Source organism: Miscanthus floridulus, chromosome 19 (genome assembly GCF_019320115.1).
Source record: "Miscanthus floridulus cultivar M001 chromosome 19, ASM1932011v1, whole genome shotgun sequence".
Taxonomy (NCBI): domain Eukaryota; kingdom Viridiplantae; phylum Streptophyta; class Magnoliopsida; order Poales; family Poaceae; genus Miscanthus; species Miscanthus floridulus.
This window is the reverse complement of record NC_089598.1, coordinates 107,009,960-107,030,318: the sequence shown is the minus strand read 5'-3', so window position 1 is coordinate 107,030,318 and position 20,359 is coordinate 107,009,960. Positions and strand designations below refer to the sequence as shown.

General features: G+C 45.6%; 2 protein-coding genes across 4 annotated transcripts; one reads left to right on the top strand and one right to left on the bottom strand.

Moving 5' to 3' along the window:
* Positions 1 to 306: 306 nt before the first annotated feature.
* On the top strand, positions 307 to 10,865 carry LOC136525148 (thiosulfate sulfurtransferase 16, chloroplastic-like). 3 transcript variants are annotated; one of them, XM_066518144.1, is made up of 8 exons: positions 307 to 459; positions 592 to 690; positions 951 to 1,082; positions 1,339 to 1,412; positions 1,514 to 1,633; positions 10,320 to 10,390; positions 10,513 to 10,566; positions 10,678 to 10,865. In XM_066518144.1, exons 1-8 carry the CDS (start codon positions 401 to 403, stop codon positions 10,750 to 10,752), a joined length of 684 nt encoding a protein of 227 aa, XP_066374241.1. In that variant the 5' UTR covers positions 307 to 400; the 3' UTR covers positions 10,753 to 10,865. The 3 variants fall into 3 exon arrangements, with proteins under 3 accessions (XP_066374241.1, XP_066374242.1, XP_066374243.1); XM_066518145.1 differs by lacking the exon at positions 1,514 to 1,633; XM_066518146.1 differs by lacking the exons at positions 10,320 to 10,390; positions 10,513 to 10,566; positions 10,678 to 10,865 and having other exon boundaries at positions 1,514 to 2,180.
* A 3,050-nt stretch (positions 10,866 to 13,915) lies between these two features.
* Positions 13,916 to 19,882, bottom strand: LOC136528342 (serine/threonine-protein kinase STY8-like). Its single transcript, XM_066521292.1, has 15 exons — positions 19,560 to 19,882; positions 19,360 to 19,451; positions 19,129 to 19,236; positions 17,919 to 17,973; positions 17,689 to 17,799; positions 17,392 to 17,448; positions 16,505 to 16,674; positions 16,286 to 16,393; positions 15,913 to 15,986; positions 15,569 to 15,744; positions 15,028 to 15,123; positions 14,820 to 14,900; positions 14,645 to 14,698; positions 14,074 to 14,208; positions 13,916 to 13,993 (listed from the first exon to the last, which is right to left on the bottom strand). Exons 1-15 carry the CDS (start codon positions 19,863 to 19,865, stop codon positions 13,916 to 13,918), a joined length of 1,701 nt encoding a protein of 566 aa, XP_066377389.1. The 5' UTR covers positions 19,866 to 19,882.
* Positions 19,883 to 20,359: the final 477 nt, after the last annotated feature.

The following is a 20,359-nucleotide window of genomic DNA, read 5'->3' as shown; positions in this document are numbered from 1 at the left end:
CATCGGCGTTAAAAAAAGTGAAGTTCCAGAAACACAAGGTTAGATCATCACAGATATTATATTACGTCAATCAATGTTTGACACCTAATGGTGCCAGTAGGAGTCCAAAAAAAAAACAGTAGTCATTTAGGAAAAGTATGATTTGAATTGACACAGAGATGTACGAATCTTAAAGCAAGATCAAAGAATCACGTCATCGCCTGAACCAAAGACAGATTTCAGGCGCATGCTTTCTAGGAAAAGTGTTTTAAAAAGTCTACTAGTAGTGTCCAGCTACCATTTGAAAACCGAGAGAGACGCCCCTCCTGTACAGACTACAGATTCTCCGCGATCCGCCCAAGAGACGCACAAGAGGAACCGAAAAGGAACAGAGCCTCAGGCCGGCGGCGGCGAGCGAGCGATGGCAGCGACCCTGGCCCGCGCCTCCTTCCCTGCGGCCCTCCGATCCCTTGCCAGCAGGTAGGCCACGGCTCCCGATTCCCCAGTTCCCCAATCCCCATGCGCGCGGTGTTGTACTCGGTTGAAGGCGACGTCGCTGCCCCTGCTCACCCTCACACGGTGCATGCTCTGCGTTTGTGCGACGATCCGTAGGTCGCGGCGGCACAGCGCTGCAGGAGCTGCTCTCTGCCGCTTCGACGCCGCGGGTAGCGCCAAGAAGGAGACGTCCGGTGGCTCCCTCGTAAACTTCAGGTGCGTCATCATCCTCTCCGTCTGACTGTCTCTTCTCCTGATCGTCTTCTCCGACTCCGGCGATCGATCGAGATTCACATCCTCCAACTCCTGAAACTAGAAACCATCGATCCCACGCCCGGCCTTGGGATCGGATCTACATCTATCTATGATTCATAACGCATGCCAACGTTGTGTCCTGTCATGTGGACGGATCATATATTATGTTATTAATTGATGGATTCCCTGATACTCCCGGTGCTTTCTGTTTCTTTCGCCAGGCACACCGTCACCAGCGCCGGCGGCGGCAGGGCGTTGCAGGCGGAGGCGGCTGCGGCGGTGCCACTACGGTCAGTGCCGGTGCGCGTGGCGTACGAGCTGCAGCAGGCTGGCCACCGCTACCTCGACGTCAGGTAGTATAAACACGGTCACGCCACGCTGCTGGCCACCGTCAGAGTAGAGAGTACGGTGACAATTGACAGCAGAATATATATATACTACCGATCGAACAGCAAATTAATTAATATATAAATAAAGATCTACTGCCCGTAAACAACAACTACGATTAAATCGAACAGCTTTAGTTTCTTCTCATGTTCGATTTGATTTAATTGTAACGCCTCGCTGTGGTCTCGCCTTTCATGTTTATTACTACTGCTCCTCCTGCAGAACTGAATCTGAGTTCAGTGCCGGACATCCGGAGAGAGCTGTGAACATCCCCTACCTGTTCAGAGCCGGCTCAGGTAATGCCTTCCATTCCAGCCTCTAACAGCATTGTTCTAACTAGTGTGTGTCCGGTTTGGTAATGTTGTTTTTGCCCCAAGGGCACATGTCCCATGCTCAGGTCGCATGGGGATGAGTGCGCGCGCATCCAATGGCGCGCGCATGGGGCATGTACCCTTAGAGGCAAAATTTTCGTGTCCGTGTCGATTCAGCTCTTGTGATCACCGCCATGACCATGAGGGTAACCTGTCGGTCTACTGATGATTCTCAGAGCCCATTATGAACAACGCTTCATTCATGTTTTTTTGTTTCTTTCGCGGGTGTGCTAAGCACGCATTTCATTAGGAGGAGGAAGACATGCTGAACATTTTAGAGTAGTGTTGATGCGTAAACACCATGTATCCATGTTCATTACGACAGCTAGCATTCTCGATCCGATGCAACTCCTCGTATGCAGTTATCTTATCCAGATGGAATGCAAAAAAAAGGCCGTGTGCTTTGTGAAGGAGGAGAATAATTCCACTTGATGCACGCGTACAAACCTTTTTTTCCTTCCTTTCTTTCTTTCTTTCTTTCTTTCTTTCTTTCTTTCTTTCTTTCTTTGAGATGGACAAACTGAACACAAAGGGACCCTTCGCGTACATGACCGCATTACCGCTGTCAACTTGCATGTTTAAAAGCAAAATAGCAGCAAACTAAGGCGCCGCTTTGGCTTGGCAAGGGGCGGTACTCAGCTTACTAAACTTTATCACTGTTCGGCTAGGCTTATACGATCGTATACGATCGTGGATTATAAGCTGGAATATTATTTTTCTCTCACACCAAACCAGCCAGCAGTAAAGCTCCCTTTGGCACGGCTCATCCAAAACGGCTTCACCGGTGAAGCCAGAAAAACTGGCTTTTTCCGGCTTCTAGTTCATTTTAACCCCGGCTTACAAAACGGCTTCACGCTACAGTGCCTCGATTTGCGCAAAATAGATGAAGCCGAAGCCGGCATAAGCCGTGCCAAAGAGGCCCTAAATAATCCACGATCATTTATGACGAAACGAACAGGCTGTTGACCTTGTAACGTGTGCATGCATGCTTGTTCGCCTGATCTCCCAGATTGCTGGTCCCAACTACACACCACACATAGAATGGGCAATACATTTATAACTTTGCTAAGTCTGCCAACTACACCACCGGATATATATCCATCGTCCCAATGCCCTATATAATATATACTCATCAGGGCACAGCTTTATGTTAGTGACTCTTTACGGTGCACCAAGTGTCCTTTCAGCCGTGTGTGTGGTGCCCTCCCTTCGACTCTGCCAGATCACGTGGCGGAGTTGGGTAGTGACCCAATGCTGTATGAAGCGTCGCTCTCTCCAATACCGGATGCCGGGGTGCTGCTCAGGCCAGACCTCCGGTTTCCCGTCACGACGCTGACCCAGGCCAGCAGGTAGCCTAAGCATGCTTCGTGGGCTCCATACTTGGTGATGATCATACGCTATTTGGGGCTGTGGAGCGCACAAGGCTCGCGCCGTCATCGATTACTCTGTCGTTCCGCGACCAAATCAGTCTTCCGCGACCCTCAGCCGGAGAAGCAGGCCAAGCGCGTCATGATGAACAAGTGGAGGCGGAGGCCTGACGACGCTGTAAGCTGCACCCCGGACGCTACGATCGGCACCAAGTTTCACAACACGTTTGCGGAGCCGCTGTCTTCTTCCAAAAGGGCAGCGATGCGCGAGCTCTTCCCCATGCGAGGCACGTGCAGGGCGAGGGCTGCGCCTGGGTACGATTGAGCCGCCGCTACTCACGTCGCAAAGTCGCAAAGTTAGCTGCTAAGTTAGTATTACAACTCTTTAGCTCCACGTACCGTTGCAGCCGGTGATTTGTGTGTGTGTTCGTCCGGGTGACTGGCATTGGCGCCTCGCCATTGCCAGCCCCGGCCTTTGTACGTTTCTATCTCCTTCTTAATGAAGCACGTGCCAATGCACGCTTTCGAGAAAAAGTGTGTGTTGTTAGTTGATCTCCACCGATAGACCCAACGGCCTATTGGGCCCTATCTCTGCTCCCTGATCGGGGGAGCACAACCCTAATTCGGTTGGAGGGCCCCTGTCGCACAGCACACATAAAAGGAAGGTGGGGGTGAGAGCTCGGACTACGAGGTTGACCGGAGCCGCCACACCCACCTACACAGAAACCCTAATACCGATCTAAAGAGCTGTTGCCAGCGACGGGATGTGCCCCAACCACCGTCGTCGCCCCTGCAGGTCTACACCGGCACCTCTGCAGCCCCACTGTATCGCCACCTCTCCTCTTCACCACCACGCCGAGCACTGGCGTCCGCGAGGATGCATCCACGGCGGCATCGGCGTCCACGCTGCCGCTGCGGTGAAGCTCCTCACCGGTCGAGGAGCCTAACTACGGATCTACGGGTTACACAAAAGGTACTCACGTAGATTCTAACAATGGTACCAGAGCCAGGTTACAAGTGTGTAACCCTAACCCTAACCGGGTAAAAGCAAAGAAAAGGGACCGGGGGTGGCGGATTTCATTGGAACCCAGTCACCACTGCCACCGCGCAAGGGGGAAAAGACCAGATCCGTGTTCGGATCAGAGAAGAATAAGAAAAGTAAACAAGATCCATTCGGATCGTAGAAAAGGAAGGGCCCTCGGCACTTGAACTCTAACCCTAACTGGGTTAAAGAATGGATGAAAAGAAAGAAAAGGTTTCGGCCTTAAGATGAACAAAGCCGAACCCTAAATCCAAAAGAGAAAAGAAAGAAAAGAAAACAGAACCGAACCCTAGATCCATTCGGATGTCAAAGAAAAGAAAAGGAAGAACAACTCAAATCCGAAGGGGAAGGAAGAAGAAAAGAAACCCCAGATCCAAACCCTAATACCCCATTACCGGTTCGGATAAAAGGAAAACGAGATCCAAATCGAAAAGAAGGGGATGGGAAAGGAGAAAGGGAAGGGGACGGAACCGTCCTTTCGCCGACGCGGGAGAAGTGCCGAGCGGGGGCAGTTGCTCACCGGCTCGGTCAAGGGGGCGCCGCGGCCAGGCCGCTCGACGGTGGCGTGCTCACCCGTCGGGGAGCACGCGCGCCGGCGAGGGGGCCGGCGACGGCGCCGTGGCTCGCTGCTCCACCTCGGTCACTCGCTCGGTTGTCATCGCTGCGGCTGAGAGAGGAGTGGAGAGCGGCGAAGAGAGAAAGAAGAGAGAGAGAGAGCGCGGCGAAGAAAGAATAAGTTAGGGTTTTGGAGGGCGCGGCCGCGGGGGGTTTTGTTCGCCCTATCCGCGCGCGCGATCGTCCGATCAGACATACGGCGCAGATTCACCGGGCCGGCTTTCAGCCCAGGCGGGTGCGCGCGCCAGGCCGAATTCCCGGCCCAGGCCCAGGTTGTGGCCTGGGCGCGGGGGAGCACGCGGGAAAGGGCGCAAACGGCTGTGGGCCGTGTGCCGTTTCTGATGCTATGGGCCGAAACAGTAAACCATGAGCCCAGGGTGGGGGTGAGGGCTCGGACTACGAGGTTGACCGGAGCCGCCACACCCACCTACACAGAAACCCTAATACCGATCTAAAGAGCTGCTGCCAGCGACGGGATGTGCCCCAACCACCGCCGTCGCCCCTGCAGGTCTACACCGGCACCTCTGTAGCCCCACTGTATCGCCACCTCTCCTCTTCACCACCACGCCGAGCACTGGCGTCCGCGAGGATGTATCCACGGCGGCAGGGTGGGGGTGAGGGCTCGGACTACGAGGTTGACCGGAGCCGCCACACCCACCTACATAGAAACCCTAATACCGATCTAAAGAGCTGCTGCCAGCGACGGGATGTGCCCCAACCACCGCCGTCGCCCCTGCAGGTCTACACCGGCACCTCTGCAGCCCCACTGTATCGCCACCTCTCCTCTTCACCACCACGCCGTCCACACTCTTTTCAGGAAACTGAACACAGATGTCTGTGTGAATAATCTGTAGAATTCCTGCACTTCGTTTGTCATCTTTCTTACTTTTCTTTATATACTTTCGGCCTGGGCGCGGGGGAGCGCACGGGAAAGGGCGCAAACGGCTGTGGGCCGTGTGCCTTTTCTAATGCTATGGGCCGAAACAGTAAACCATGAGCCCAGTTTCGTTTTTTTTTTCCTTTTTCCTAGAAAATTGAAAAATGCAAATTGGCTCAAAAGAAAAATAGAAAAAGTATTTTTTACCTTTGAGTAAAATTCAAGAAAAAGAGAGTTTTTCCACAGTCAAAGAAAAGTTGTTTACACTCCAGTTATTTTGAACCAATATGGTATTTAATTGGAGAAAAAGAGATTTTTCCGCTGCTAAAGAAAAAGTATATTCTCCAGTTTATTTGTACCAATGTGGTATTTAACTGGAGAAAAGAAAATTTTTTCCAGTAAATCTTTATTTCCTGGAAATTGATTAATGGATTAAAGGAAATAGAAAATTACAATTTTGCCTGTGAGTAAAATTCAAGAAAAGAGAGTTTTTCCACAGTCAAAGAAAAGTTGTTTATACTCCAGTTATTTTGAACCAATGTGGTATTTAATTGGAGAAAAAGAGATTTTTCCGCTGCTAAAGAAAACGTTGATTCTCCAGTTATTTTGAACCAATGTGGTATTTAATTGGAGAGAAAAAGAGATTTGACATGATTATGATGTTGTTATTTTCTGACCAATGTTGATAATAACAATATCATAATATTAATGATTTATGCATTGATTCTACTTCTGCCCAACGGTGATGTAGAATTAGTGTATAAGAACATATGTTAATTTTAATGATTTATGCATTAATTCTACTTCTGCCCAACGGTAATGTAGAATTAATGTGTAAGAACAGTTGTAAAAGTTAAAGACTTATGCATTAATTCTATTTCTGCCCAACGGTGATATAGAATTAGTGTATAAAAATAGTTGTATGTTTTGATTTTGACCAACATTGGAATCAAGGCATGCAAATAGTATTATTTTTATGTTAATAAAAGTTTTAACCTGGTTTTCATCTTGTCTAAGATGGACTGGGTAGTCACCTCACCGTGTTCCACTAAGTTTGTGGCACCGGTGAGGGAGACAAAAGAGAATGAAGCCACTTGAGCAACTAAAGAAAGAGATTTTAAATCCCAAAAGATAGTCCTATGACTGTTGTGCATAGGAAGTGGGTCACTGCCAACAAGAAATGTTTTGGCTGTGATAAAGAACATGATTGAACCTGCAATTGTGGGCTCAATCCCAAAGTGTGACATGGTCACCAAGTACATCGATAGAATAAAGAGTCAGTTCACTGGTACTTCAAAGACATATGCTACTCAGCCGATAAAGCAGCTGGTGACAGAGTGTTACTCTGGAAATGGTGGCATAAGAGAGCTCACGATGCGTTGTCGAAATTATGGCACTATCGTTCAGGCCATATTTCGAGGGGAAGAATAGAAAGAAAAGTTAAGAATGATATTCTTCCTCCATTAGAGCTCTCAGACTTAGAACAATGCAGACTTAGAACAATGCAGAGAATGCATAAAAGGAAAGTATATAAAGAAAAGTAAGAAAGATGACAAACGAAGCGCAAGAATTCTACAGATTATTCACACAGACATCTGTGGTCAGTTTCCTGAAAAGAGTGTGGATGGAAATGATTCGTTCATAACATTCACAAATGATTACTCCCATTATGGCTAAATTTATCTAATCAAAGAAAGAACAGAAGCATTGGATAAATAGGCAAAAGTTGGAATCCAATGCAATTTAAAGATAAAGACAGTCTGGTCTGATCGTGGGGAGTACTACGGTCGGCATACCCTAAAAGAATGGCATAGTAGTCCAGTATTCTACACTGGGCGAACCTCAGCAAAATAGAGTAGCTGAAAGAATCAATCGTGCCCTGATGGATATGGTGGGCAGTATGATAAGTTACTCTACCTTACAGTTGAGCCTGTGGATGGAGGCGATAAAACCACCATTCATATTCTCAATAGAGTATCAAGAAAGTCGGTGCTCAAAACACCGTATGAGTTGTGGACAGCAAGAGTATCCTCACTTAACCACTTGCGTGTGTGTGGGGAGCCCTGCTGAGGCTAAAGTATTTAACCCAAATATTGGGAAGTTATATCCCAAAACAGTAAGTTGTCATTTTATTGGCTACACAGAAAAGTTAAAAGGTTTTCGTTTCTACTGTCCAGAGAGACATACAAAGTTTATGGAAACGAGACACGCTGTCTTCCTAGAGGACGAATTGATGAGGGGGAGCATGGTTGCTCGAGAAATTGACCTTGAAGTGAAGCAGGTGTAAGCGCCCACTTCAATGATTTATGAGCCAATTTTCTCACTACCTGCTGTAGCTGCATCGACAGTGCAAGATACTATAGTGTCAACACCTGTTGTTATTCCACCTGTGGCAATAATGAATGAAAATGAGGAACCTGTTCTTCAGTATCCAATAGAACCAATTGCCACATATGAGGGGGAGCAACAACAGCCTCAAATAGAAGATGTGCCAAATGTGGAGGCCACTAGAAGGTCTCAAAGAGTTAGTACAACACTAAAGAATTTCAAATGGAGGATTATCAAAGCCTCGTTTGAAGAAGCCATGAGTAGTGATCAGTCATCAAAGTGGCTTGAGGCCATGGAAGATGAAATGAAATCATTGAATGCCAATAAAGTTTGGGACTTGGAAATAATTTCTAAAGGAGTCAAAACAGTAGGCTATAAATGGGTCTACAAGACTAAACATGACTCTCAAAGGAATATAGAGACATATAAAGTGTGACTTGTGGCAAAAGGCTTTATGCAAAGAGAAGGGATTGATTACAATGAAACCTTTTATCCAGTCTCATGTAAAGTTTCCTTCAGAATTATAATGGCATTAGTGGCACATTACGATTAAGAATTACATCATATGGATGTAAAGACGGCATTTCTCAACAGCGACTTAGAGAAAAATGTTTATATGGCACAACCGAAAGGTTTTGTCATGGAAGGAAAAGAACGAATGTGATGCCACCTAAAGAAATCCATTTATAGATTAAAGCAAGCTTCAAGACGGTGATACTTGAAGTTTGATCAGACAATAAGGCATTTTGGGTTTGAAGAGAATGTAGAGGACAATTGTGTCAATACAAAGTTTAAGAATGGGAAGTTTATCTTCCTTGTCCTGTATGTAGATGATATCTTACTTGCTAGTAGTGATGTCAGTCTACTACTGGAGACAAAGAAATTTGATATGAAAGATCTTGGTAAAGCTTTGTTCCTTCTAGGGATCGAGATTCACCAAGATAGAAGAAAAAGGGTATAAGGACTGTCATAAAAGGCATACATGGAAAAGATCTTAAAGAAATTCAGTATGCACAAATGTAGTCCCTCACCTGCTCCTATAGTCAAGGGCGATAGACATGGGGATTTTAAATGCCCCAGGAACCAATATGAGCTCAATCGATAAAGTGAAAGTGGTTCCATATGCTTCAGCTGTCGGAAGCTTGCAACATGCTCAAGTATGAACACGCCCTGACTTGACATTTGTTACCGGGTTTTACTTGGCAGATTCCAGAGGAACTCTGGAATAGAACATTGAAATTGATAAAGAAAGTCTTGCGTTATTTGCAAGGAACGAAAGGCCTCATGATGACATATAGAAGATCTGATTCACTCCACATGGTGAGATATTCAGATTCTGATTATACGAGAGTGAATGCATATCCAGACGTGGATTTTCTATCATCTCGTAAAGGGGAGCTATTTCATGGAAAAGCTCAAAGCAAACTGTCACTATATCGTCCACAATGTATAACGGTTTGTAGCATGTTATGAGGCAACGGGCAAGTGAACTAACTAACGAAGTTCATACCCGGTTTGAAGGTGGTTGACGACATCTATGGACCACTTAAAGTAATACTGCGATTATAATCTGGCAGTACAGTATGCTCACAACATAAGTCAAGTGGTGCTGCCAAACACATTGACATAGAGTATTATGTTGTGAAAGATAAGTCCAGGATCAAGTCATAAGTCTTGAGCATATGAGAACAGAAAGGATGCTCGCGGATCCGCTTACAAAAGGCTTACCACCCAACATGTTCAGAGGACATGGTGTTCAGAGAACATGTAGCTAGCTTGGGTTTAAGGGAAAGCCTAAAATATTCCTGGACAAAAGAAGGCCCAAAGATAAGTATCTATTTCAGAACAGAGTAGTGAGTTGTAGCTGTTAAGTCTATCGGCAATGGACCGTGACGATGAGACATGCTCTATGAGCTAATCTATAATGGAATGAACAAAAGCAAATAATATGAAAGTGAAAGATGGAATGAGATCAAGGGGGAGAATGTTAGTTGATCTCCACTGATAGGCCCAACGGCCTATTGGGCCCTATCTCTGCTCCCTGATCGGGGGAGCCCAACCCTAATTCGGTTGGAGGGCCCCTGTCGCACAGCACACATAAAAGGAAGGTGGGGGTGAGGGCTCGGACTACGAGGTTGACCGGAGCCGCCACACCCACCTACACAGAAACCCTAATACCGATCTAAAGAGCTGCTGCCAGAGACGGGATGTACCCCAACCACCGCCGTCGCCCCTGCAGGTCTACACCGGCACCTCTGCAGCCCCACTATATCGCCACCTCTCCTCTTCACCACCACGCCGAGCACTGGCGTCCGCGAGGATGCATCCACGGCGGCATCGGCGTCCACGCTGCCGCTGTGGTGAAGCTCCTCACCGGTCGAGGAGCCTAACTACGGATCTACGGGTTACACAAAAGGTACTCACGTAAATTCTAACATGTGTGACACCTAATATTGATTGACCTTCTCTTTTATTTCTAAGTTCTAGCAAAAAACTCCTCAGCATGCTTAGGTTTCTGAAATTTTACTGCCTGGAGTGTTATCCCTTTTTTTGTTTTGGTTCACATCTGAGCAGTTTCTCTACTTGCTATCAACCATGTATAGGAACGACGAAGAACACGTGCTTCCTCGAGCAAGTGGCCAGTATATTTGGGAAGAATGATGGGATCATCGTTGTACGCTCACTGAACACATGATGAACCAATGATTAACTACAAAATAGTTGATCTACTTTCTTTTCTCATCTTAAATCTGTTTCTGATTCTGAAAGAAGAGAAACTGTCATGTGTGTTTTCAGGGCTGTCAGAGTGGCAGGAGGTCTCTCATGGCAGCATCTGAGCTCAGCTCCGCTGTAAGCATTATCATCTTATGATCCTCGGTATCATATCATGTCGCCAATCAGTTCTTGGCTTCCCTGTGATTCACGGTTGTTTTCTCTCATATGCAATGCAACCATTTTCAGGGTTTCACGACTGTGACCGACGTCGCCGGTGGATTCTCTTCATGGACGGAGAATGGACTTCCTATTACCCAGTAATGTTTGCCCCCCAAATCTGTCTACTCTGGCTCCGGGTCTGCTCTTGGATCATAGATTGTAGCCTTCTTGGCTTTTAAATTAATGTAATACTCACTTTGATTATAAATATATGACGCTAGCTTGGACAATTGAATCATTTCAAATTTGGGAATTGGGTTGCACGACTTAGAAATTTTAAAATCATTATACTAATAGAACTACAAAATCGTTATATATTAGAAAACAAGTTACAAGACGGCGAAGTTGGGTTTTGGTATGTTAGAAAACAAGTCACTTTTCAGTTGTCCATCACCAGTCCCAGGCAAAGCTGTACACATCTCAATAGCCAATAGGCGACCATGCATGCATATGTATGCCAAAGCTAATTAGCTTGTTAGAGCAAGTATAACAATAGTTTTATAGCCAAGCTAGTTAGCATTTTTTATAATGTGGAGGAGAGAATGAAAGAGAGGGGAAAGCAGCAAGTTGGATACGGCAGCATATACAGTGGTGGACCTAGATATTAAGTGAACGTGGAGGATTAGGAAAGAGAAGGTGAAATATAGTTAAAAATAACAAAGAAAGTCTGTTGAGATGTTTATTGTCCCAATGGCCATCGTTGCTGAATCTGGCCCATGGCATTTAGATTTGGTGACTAGAGCTCGAACGTCGAAGGGGTGGTTTGGGAAAGGCCGATTTCTTATATTGAGTACAGTGCATAACGGTTTTTGAATTTGTCAAGATGTGTCACTTAGGTCTACAAATGTTAAAAAATTAAATACATTTCTAGGTAAAGTTTAGGGACCTAAAATAACTTTTCAAAGTTTATAGACCTAAGTGGAGCCCTTGACAAGTTCAGTGACAGTAAATTGCATTTTTTTTAGAACACTACTTCACACGTATTTCATTAAGAAGAAGAGGGCCGAAAGAACAGCATACACGACGCAACTATGAGATCTTGGGAGATCACATAGTGCTGGTTACAGAACCACAGAGAGAGTGGTTAGGAATCAGCCTGGGCACTTTTTCACCGAAGACCGAAGACCGAACCGAACCGAAACCAAACCGAATAGTCGGTAGTTCGGTTTTTCGGTTCGGTTTCGGTTTCCAGTTCTGTGAAGTTCGGTTTTTTGGTTCGGTTTCGATTTCTATGCCATACCAAACCGAAATACCGAGAAACCTGTTTTTTCCCCTGTTGTTTATCAAAACTGATGGAGTACTGTGGTTTATTATCAAGAATGAACCGTAAATTTGTAATATTTTATTTGAGCATTGAATTGTTAAGTTTGTAACAGTCTTGAGTCTTCAAATAATATACTGTGCTGTGCAAGTTTGTACTGTGTTGTGCTATCAGTTCTAAGTCTTGTCTGATATTCGGTTTTAACCGAAAAACCGAATTAAAAAACCGAACCGAAATTGGTCGGTTTTTGGAATTTTAGCAAACCGATCGGGAGTCATTTTTTGGAAACCAAAATTTTGAAAAACCGAAAAAACCGAACCGAATGGTCAGTTAAAACCGAACGCCCAGGCTGAGTTAGGAACCAAAACGACAACGGTACAGAAAGAAAGGTGAAAGGGGAGACCCCCCACCACAAACCTAATTGACTACACCTGCAAAGAAAGAAACATCAACACAAGGCTGCCAACATACTAGATGGAGCTGCGGTGGCGAAGCATCCACCGATAAGAGGCGGCTGCGGTGGCGAAGCATCCACCGATAAGAGGCGACTGCGGCAGCCAAGTATCCGCCCAGTGGCAAAGCATCCGCCAAAGAACACGGCAAAGAATCCGCAAGCAAGGGCGTCCATCACGCACTCAGCAGCAACTACATGAGGGGGAGCCCGAAGCGACGTCGACACAAAGCATCCGCCCAAGCGCAGGCGGCCAAGCATCCGCTGCGAAGAACCAAACGACTGCGACAACACCACACCATGGTGGACAGACCAAAGCGTTGAGTAAGCTGAAGACAACAGAAGTGCCCCAACGAATCCTCCAAGGAGGGGATGACATCCGTAGACGCCAACGACGCTGGAAGGAATGCACGAGATGGACTTTCGTCCCAAAGCCGCCCCCAATGACACACGCAGCGAACAACACTTCGATGACGCCTCCAAGAAGGTAGATGACACAGGGATTGCCTCCGCCGCTGGCCCGATGCAAGAAGTCAGGCAGAGTTTCACCTAGCGACTGTTCAACCGCCACCTCAAGGGGGCCTATCCCACTCACAGGACCCAAACTCCAGCCGCCATCCACCGTGTTGGCAGACGTGCGACCCAGCAAGTCTGCCGGCAAAGGGCACCAGAGCAGGCCGTCGCAGGGCCGAACCGGCCGCCAGCCGCCAGTCGTCGCCCGGGCGGAGCAGGCCATGGCCCCGTCCACCAGCAGCCAACCACTACGGGCAGGCGCGCGTCCCCAGCCACCAGCAGCCGCCCGAGGGGGGCAGGCGCGCGGCCAAGAAAGCAGCTGCCGCCCCATGTCCATGGCCAGTCCCTGGCACCCCAAAAGGGCACCAGCTGCCACTGACACTGAAGCTGGAGACGCCAGATCTGGAACTGGGGAGGCCGGATCTGGCTGTCCGACCACCCATCCTCGCCGGCTGCCCGGACCTAGGTGCTAGGTGCTGGCCGACGGCGCCGGCTGCCCGGACCTGGCCGCCGTTGTACGCACCCGAGGCCGAGGAGTAAGGCGTGAGCGTGGTGTAGACGCCAGATCCGGCCCCGGGGAGCCCAGATCTGGCTGGGCGGCCGCCCTACCTCGCCGGAGAAGAAGAGGGTAGGGGAGGGTATTAGAAGCGAGGGGCGAGGGAGGGGGTGCTGCAGGCGGTATCCTTTTTTCGGGCCGCCACCGCCGTGCTGGAGGGCGGCGACGACGGCCAGAGGTGAGGCGAGGAGGGGGTGGCCCCAGGCGCCGGCGAGGAGACCCCCGAGTCGCCCTTAGGAGCGCTCGGGGGGAGGGGAGGGGGTCGATCTCATCCCTATATCTTGTGGCTTTTTTTTTTCGTGCCTAAAGGGTTCCATTTAAGAAACGGTACAGTCCTGTAAGTTGAGATGCCTTGGGCAGTTAGGCAACCGCAACCACACTACATACGAAAACCTGAATCTTCACAAAAAGAGGAAAACCCATCTAGAAAATATACATCTGTACAATCAATGGTGAAGTACGAATGCAGCAGACAAGCAATTCATCAGTGGCTCTTCCCAAATGAAAAGAAGTTGGTTCCTCTTTCCTTCTCTTTGTGGAGCTTAATATGATCCATGGCGACCTGCATGGATGTTTCATGCACTAATCAATCTAACCATATAGGATTTTTGAGAAATACTAGATGAGGGCAGGGATGTTTACCTCTTCAGCGATTTCATTGAGTGTTGTCAAAATTTCTGTGAAGTCTGGCCTGTGGAGAGGACTTTGTTGCCAACACTTCTCAAGCAGCTGCGCGAGCTTAGGGTTTGTGCCCTTTGGGATAACTGGTCTTAAGCCCTACAAGATGAAGTGTTCACAGTTCACTTATTTAAGTATGATGGTCAATTTAAGAAGCGGAAATAATTTTGTGTGCTCTACTAGTGATTTGAAAATGCTCAAATACCTTCAGTGCATCATTAACATTCATGGATGATCATCCAGTCTTATTTCAAAAGAACACACAAGCACCGCCACATATACCTTGGTTACTCCAAAAAACCATTCCATTGGTTTTACAGCCTCTTAATCCCCCTCCCCCTCCCTAGTTAACACCCCCACCCCCACACACAATCCGGTACACCTTATGAAAATAGGCAGGTACCCTAATGAGGGAAACAAGAAAGTAAAAAATATGCAAAGATATGTCTAATGGACCTAGGCTGTATGTAATTCATGTGTCACAGTAAAATGATAGAAAGACGAATCATATGAAGAATTTCAGTTTGTTCATTACCTCTTGAACAACACCAATGGCTGCTTGGAGCGGCGTTAGAAATTCGTAAGGAATCTATTCAAGTATAACATGTTCGATGGTAAGGATATGCTGGCGTCTGGTACTATGACCAAGCTTAGGCTTATACAAATTAAAGGAGATCAATTATATTCTCTAGCTAATGGACCAGTGTTACCTTTCCAGTTAGCAGCTCCCACAAAACAATCCCGAAGCTAAATACATCAGCCTTGGAGTCGTATGGTTTGTGCTCTATAACCTACACAGGAAAAACGCTGCATAGCTAGATAGGAAATTTTCCAAGTATTTGGATTACAGTACCAGCAAGCAGCACTGAAAAAAAGGCAGTGCTGGCCGTTCCTCTGTCATCGATTAGGAAAGATTACCTCAGGAGCCATCCAACGATATGTGCCGGTTTCTGCTGTCATAACACCTGACTCGGCCTTGACACGTGCAACACCAAAGTCAGCAACTTTGATGAGCTGGAAAGGTGCCACTGGTAATCAGTTTGAAGTTAACTTTGGATGTAGTATAGTAGAAGATACAGGAAGAAAAGAATATAACAAGTCATTGTACATAACGAAGAAATTAAATAGAGAAGGGGTAAAGAATGCCAAAAAGATACGAGGAATACAAGAAGCAGTTGGATATGAATCACTCAAACTACTTCCTCTTCATTCTAAATTGTAAGTCGTTCTGGCGTTTCTAGATACATAATTTTACTATATATCCATGTACCTAGACATAGTGTATATCTAGATGCCTAGCAAATGTTATGTATCTAGAAAAGCCAAAAGGACCTACAATTTGGAATGGCGAGGGAGTATATGATAGTGAGTGCCCCCAGAAATAAATGGCTGGACCCAGGAAAACTGCAAATATATACAAACCTGTTCTTTGACCATATAACGACAGAAGAAAACTTGCCTCATGTTCATCCATAAGAAGATTGGCAGTCTTCAAGTCCCGATGAATAATTCTGTTTTTGTGTAAATAGTCCATCCCTTTTGATACATCAACTGCAGCTTTAAGTAGTCCAGGAAGTTTGAAAGAACCTTTACGCTTGTGAAGGAAGTCGTAGACACTTCCATTTTTCATAAATTCTGGTGAGTTTATTATAATTGGGAAAAATATAAGCATATATCAAATATATATCAAATAAAGAAAATCTGCAAGGCGGGAAGAATAGTATATATACTAATTTTACCTGTGACTAATTTTACCTGTGACTATGCATAAGAGTGACTAATTTTAAGAGTGACTAATTTTACCTGTGACTATGCATAAGGTTTTTGGCTTGGTACATGCCCCAAGAAATCGAACAATGTTCTTGTGACGGATCTTCCTAAAAATGAAAATTTTGTCAACAACATGCTAAAAAATGCAAACTATTTACCAACGAGAAAAGACTTTGCATTGGTTTTGTATATTCTCGTAGAAAAAAAAAACTGATTGCTCATTTTGGCCATCAAAACTTTTCTTTTTAAAAAGAATAGACAATGCCAAGAGCTCCACATTCAGTAAAGAGTGAAGAGAAATAGGTGCCCAAGCAGCTGGTTCTAAGATATGAAACAGCCTCCCCATAAGGGCAAACTAGCATGCATTCCCTTTTCATTTTTCTAAAATACAGACTTTCTTAACAACCTCATGATATAGACTTCATGGGCAAACTCCTTCTCCATGTTCTCATTAAGGCGATCCGATTTGAGCACCTTAATAGCAACATCCTCGCCGAAGTATGTACCACGATAACTGCAACATCAAGGGTGGACTAAAGAGTGACTTATTTATTTTTCCTTTGTAGGCAATGATTAATAGACTGAATCACAATGCAGGTCAAGTGGTCAACAGCATAATACTCACAGATCACCGTATGTTCCAGATGCCACTTTATCTTCAAATGTCACTGCTTTGAAATTAATCTCCCATTCGTCAGTGTTATCTTTAGGTATCTCAACATGGTTGTCTTGCAAATCATTCACACAGTTCTTGCCTGCCAATTCAGGAGGCCAGCAAGAAGCTTTTGAATGCATCTGAAGAAGAGTTTTGACAATGCAAAACTTGAGCACCAGGAAATAGTCAAATAGACACATGTTAAGTCTTGCAAAAGCTTATGGGTCCCAAAGCTTATCAAACGAACAGGATATTTAGTAGAAACAACTTGATTATAAACACTGACATCTGTAGAATGTTTTTTTTTTTCACTTTGCAGACTTAAAACTAGGGGGGAAATGGATCATAAGATATTGTAGACTTAGAACCAGGACAAAATGGATCATAAGATATTCTAATGTTGCAACCTTTTCTTAGGATCTCATCCTATACAGAAACAAAATGTTCTAATACTTCTGAATCTCAATTCTTTGATGTGGATCAAAGAGTTTGTGATTTGATCTAGTGACATGCAGTGCAGTTGTGCTAGAGATGTTAAACTTAAATTGTAGGTTTTTTACTTTTGGACAAGAATATTAGATATCATGCATGCACATAATAAGCCACTAGTTTGGTCGAAAAGTGGTGGTTCTGATGCTTACGGAATCCTGGCGAGGCAAATACTTAACTACTTTTTTATTATAAATTTCTTAGTTGAGTTTACTCATATGTCTTTTTGTTCTCGTTTGTGGGTTTTTTCTTTTCATGCATCTCCATGAACAGAAGAATTCTAATGGATTATTCTCATTGGCCGGAAAAAAGGGCATTAGATAGCCCATGAACAAAAAAGGGAAGGAATGGGATGAGTGCTACTTTACCTCTGCCTTATAATTAAGGATTTCCTTGTCTAATGCTTCTTCAAGCTGTCCAGTTTCCTGCATAATCAAAAGTAAGACTTCACTCCTAACCGACAAGTGTACTGGAATCAAGAAAATGTCATGGGAGTATAATATGTCTAGCAATTCAATAAATATAGGTTAAAACAGAGATAAATATTGGAATGGTTTCATCATGAAAAACTTGATGTTCCTGCGTGTAAAGGGAACACGAGCAACACAACTGCAGAGAGTTTCAAACCAAGTGTTTGCTAAGTGGAGAGGTTTGGATAAGGATACCTTGTGATCCCACCCAACTACAATGAAGATATCTAAGAAGTAGCCATCATTTGTTGAAAGTGCATGTACTTCCTTGATGTCAAGATTGAGCTGGCCTAAAAGTGTAGACAACTGAGACGTGATGACACTGTTAGCATCAGATAGCCTCCAAACCTCAGGTAATACGATAGACAAATGAAAATACAAATAATGCAGGGTAAGAGAATATCTATCTTATGGTACAAACGTACTTGAGTAAGGCCCTTTGGCCTGTCGTTGGACGCAAAGGTGATCTCATGCATGGGTCTGCAAGATAAGAAAAGGTAGCCAAATGGAGACAAAATTAGAATTTTGTTATATTTATCTAAGTGCTTTACTGCACAAGCATACACCAGTTCCTCATTGGGTGCAGTTGGCTTGACCTTTGAAATAACGATTTGAACAAGGAACTGTTAACAAGCAACCACAACTGAAAAAATAACAAGGGCATGATTATCACTAAACACCTGATTAGCGAATAGTATTTTGGAATGTCTGGACGTTGCATACAAAAGACAGAGAATTTACAGTGCTGGGTACAAATCCCCTTTCAACATTATGCTAGTCCATTGGTAGCCTTGTGGTCAAAGTTGGCAGATATGAATCTAAGAGATCTGGGAAATTTTGTAGTTTGTGTTTCGTTAAAGAAAATTTTGGCTTTTCTAGATACATAGTTTTGTGTGCAACCAACTAACCATGTACATAGTACTACATGATAAACAAAACAGGCAGGGTGGTAGGAACAATTGTGAACATATGCATAGGAGTATAAACAGCTGAAGATGGCATAAGCATGATACTCCCTCTATTCCAAATTATAAGACATTTTGTCTTTTCTAGATACATAGTTTTTTATATACACTTACCGATACACTGTCTCTAGATACATAGTAAAAGCAATGTATCTAAAAAAGCCAAAACGTCCTATAATTTGAAACGGGGGGAGCATTTCTCTATACTAGTACGTAAAAAAAAAACACTGTCGAGTAAGAGTAACTTGGACTGCTAAACAACATTTGAAAGGAGGTATATGTATATAATCTGTTTACAACCCAAGTTTGCACATACTACAAACGAGTACCATAGAATTTCGAGACCATGTAACTGAGGCCTTGTTTAGTTCCCCCCTAAAGTTTACTCCATATCCCATCAAATGTTTGGACACATGCATGGAGTATTAAATATAGACTAAAAAATAACTAATTGCACAGATTGCGACTAATTTACGATGCCAATCTTTTAAGCCTAATTAGTCCATGATTTGACAATGTGGTACTACAGTAACACATGTGTTAATGACGGATTAATTAGACTTAATAAATTCGTCTCGCGGATTAGCGACGGATTCTGTAATTTGTTTTTTTAAGGCCTGAGCCGGTAACATGAATGTAGGCGCTGGTATTCCACTGACAGAGAAATAACCTGAGAATAGCATCACCATCGCCGTCATCCAGGAGGTTCCTGCTGCTGGCTTCACGAACAAGAGCCTTGAGATTCCGTGAGGAGCCAAAAATGGGTTCTGGGTGCACACTGATGAACCAAACAACATAATGATCATTGAGGGGGCAAACACTGAAATTTGTTAACTAGAACGAGGATGATCGGTATCTCATGGTGATCAGCTGAAAGGTAAATAAGCTAGAAGCAGCATACGCCAGTTTTCTTGGGGTTGCAGAGTCGCCGCCCTCTTCAGTCGGATTGGGCTCGGCAGAATCGGTCTCGGTGGCATCAATCTCTGGAGGCACCTGCACAAGACACATCAGGTGGCTCAGAAACACATCACAGTTGCTTGCTGATACAGAGTGAGAAGCTGATTCAGAAACAAGAGCCGATTTTGCTGGGCCACATCGCACCTGAACAACTCTGACAGAGAAGGCAGGCCGGTTCTCCGTCTCCGAGCTCTTAGCCCTGTCGAGCAGCTGCATGTGCACCAGAACATCCTCCGCCCTCTCGGCGTTCACTTCCAGCGCGTACCTGACGCTGAAGCGGTGGAAGTGCGCCCAGAGCCTGTCGGCGAATCCCGGCGCGCACGCCTCGGCCGCGCCGGCGTCCCTGAGGCGGCGCAGCATGTCGTGGTAGACGCCGAGCCTAGCGTGCTCGCCCGCCGCCACCCGCTGCGGCGGCGGCTGCGGGTGCACTCGGTGCTGGCCTCCCTCCATCGGCGGGCAGAGGCAGAGCTAGCTGATGTCGTGGTTGGGCTCTTCAGTTCTCGGTTCTCACGCACCCGACCGCCGGCTTTTGTACTGGTCCCGAATCCCGACGGCGTACGGCCGCACGGCACCGCCGGCATCACCGACCGGATATCCGGCGCCCCCACTGCGGGGCCGTTGACTAGCGTCCCATTGGCCAAACCGCAGAGTACTATTTTGGCATTCCCTTCGTGGACAGCATCGTAGTTGACTTTGGTTCGCATGCTGTAGCTAGAGATCAAAAACCGGCCTCACGTCAGCGAACCATGAGCCGAGAGACGGAAACGAAATGCCCAGCGAATATGGCCTGGCCTTTCCAGCATGCAAATCTCAATCGACTGGCACTGAAATTGATTAAACTGTTGATGTATTGGATAAGAAAGACAACACATCATCGACAACAGCAACTTGTTTGTTCAGAAGGTCAACAAATATAGAGCATTTACTTTGCTGGTTGCTGACGC

Excerpts from the sequence above, each read along its gene's own strand:
- LOC136525148 (XM_066518144.1), top strand. The coding sequence starts at position 401 with ATGGCAGCGACCCTGGCCCGCGCCTCCTTCCCTGCGGCCCTCCGATCC. Across the intron at positions 1,083-1,338 it reads CACCGCTACCTCGACGTCAG|AACTGAATCTGAGTTCAGTG; the intron begins GTAGTATAAACA and ends CTCCTCCTGCAG. Across the intron at positions 10,391-10,512 it reads AGAATGATGGGATCATCGTT|GGCTGTCAGAGTGGCAGGAG; the intron begins GTACGCTCACTG and ends GTGTGTTTTCAG.
- LOC136528342 (XM_066521292.1), bottom strand. The coding sequence starts at position 19,865 with ATGGAGGGAGGCCAGCACCGAGTGCACCCGCAGCCGCCGCCGCAGCGG. Across the intron at positions 16,675-17,391 it reads TCCTTAATTATAAGGCAGAG|ATGCATTCAAAAGCTTCTTG; the intron begins GTAAAGTAGCAC and ends ACTCTTCTTCAG. Across the intron at positions 16,394-16,504 it reads TCTGGAACATACGGTGATCT|TTATCGTGGTACATACTTCG; the intron begins GTGAGTATTATG and ends TTGATGTTGCAG.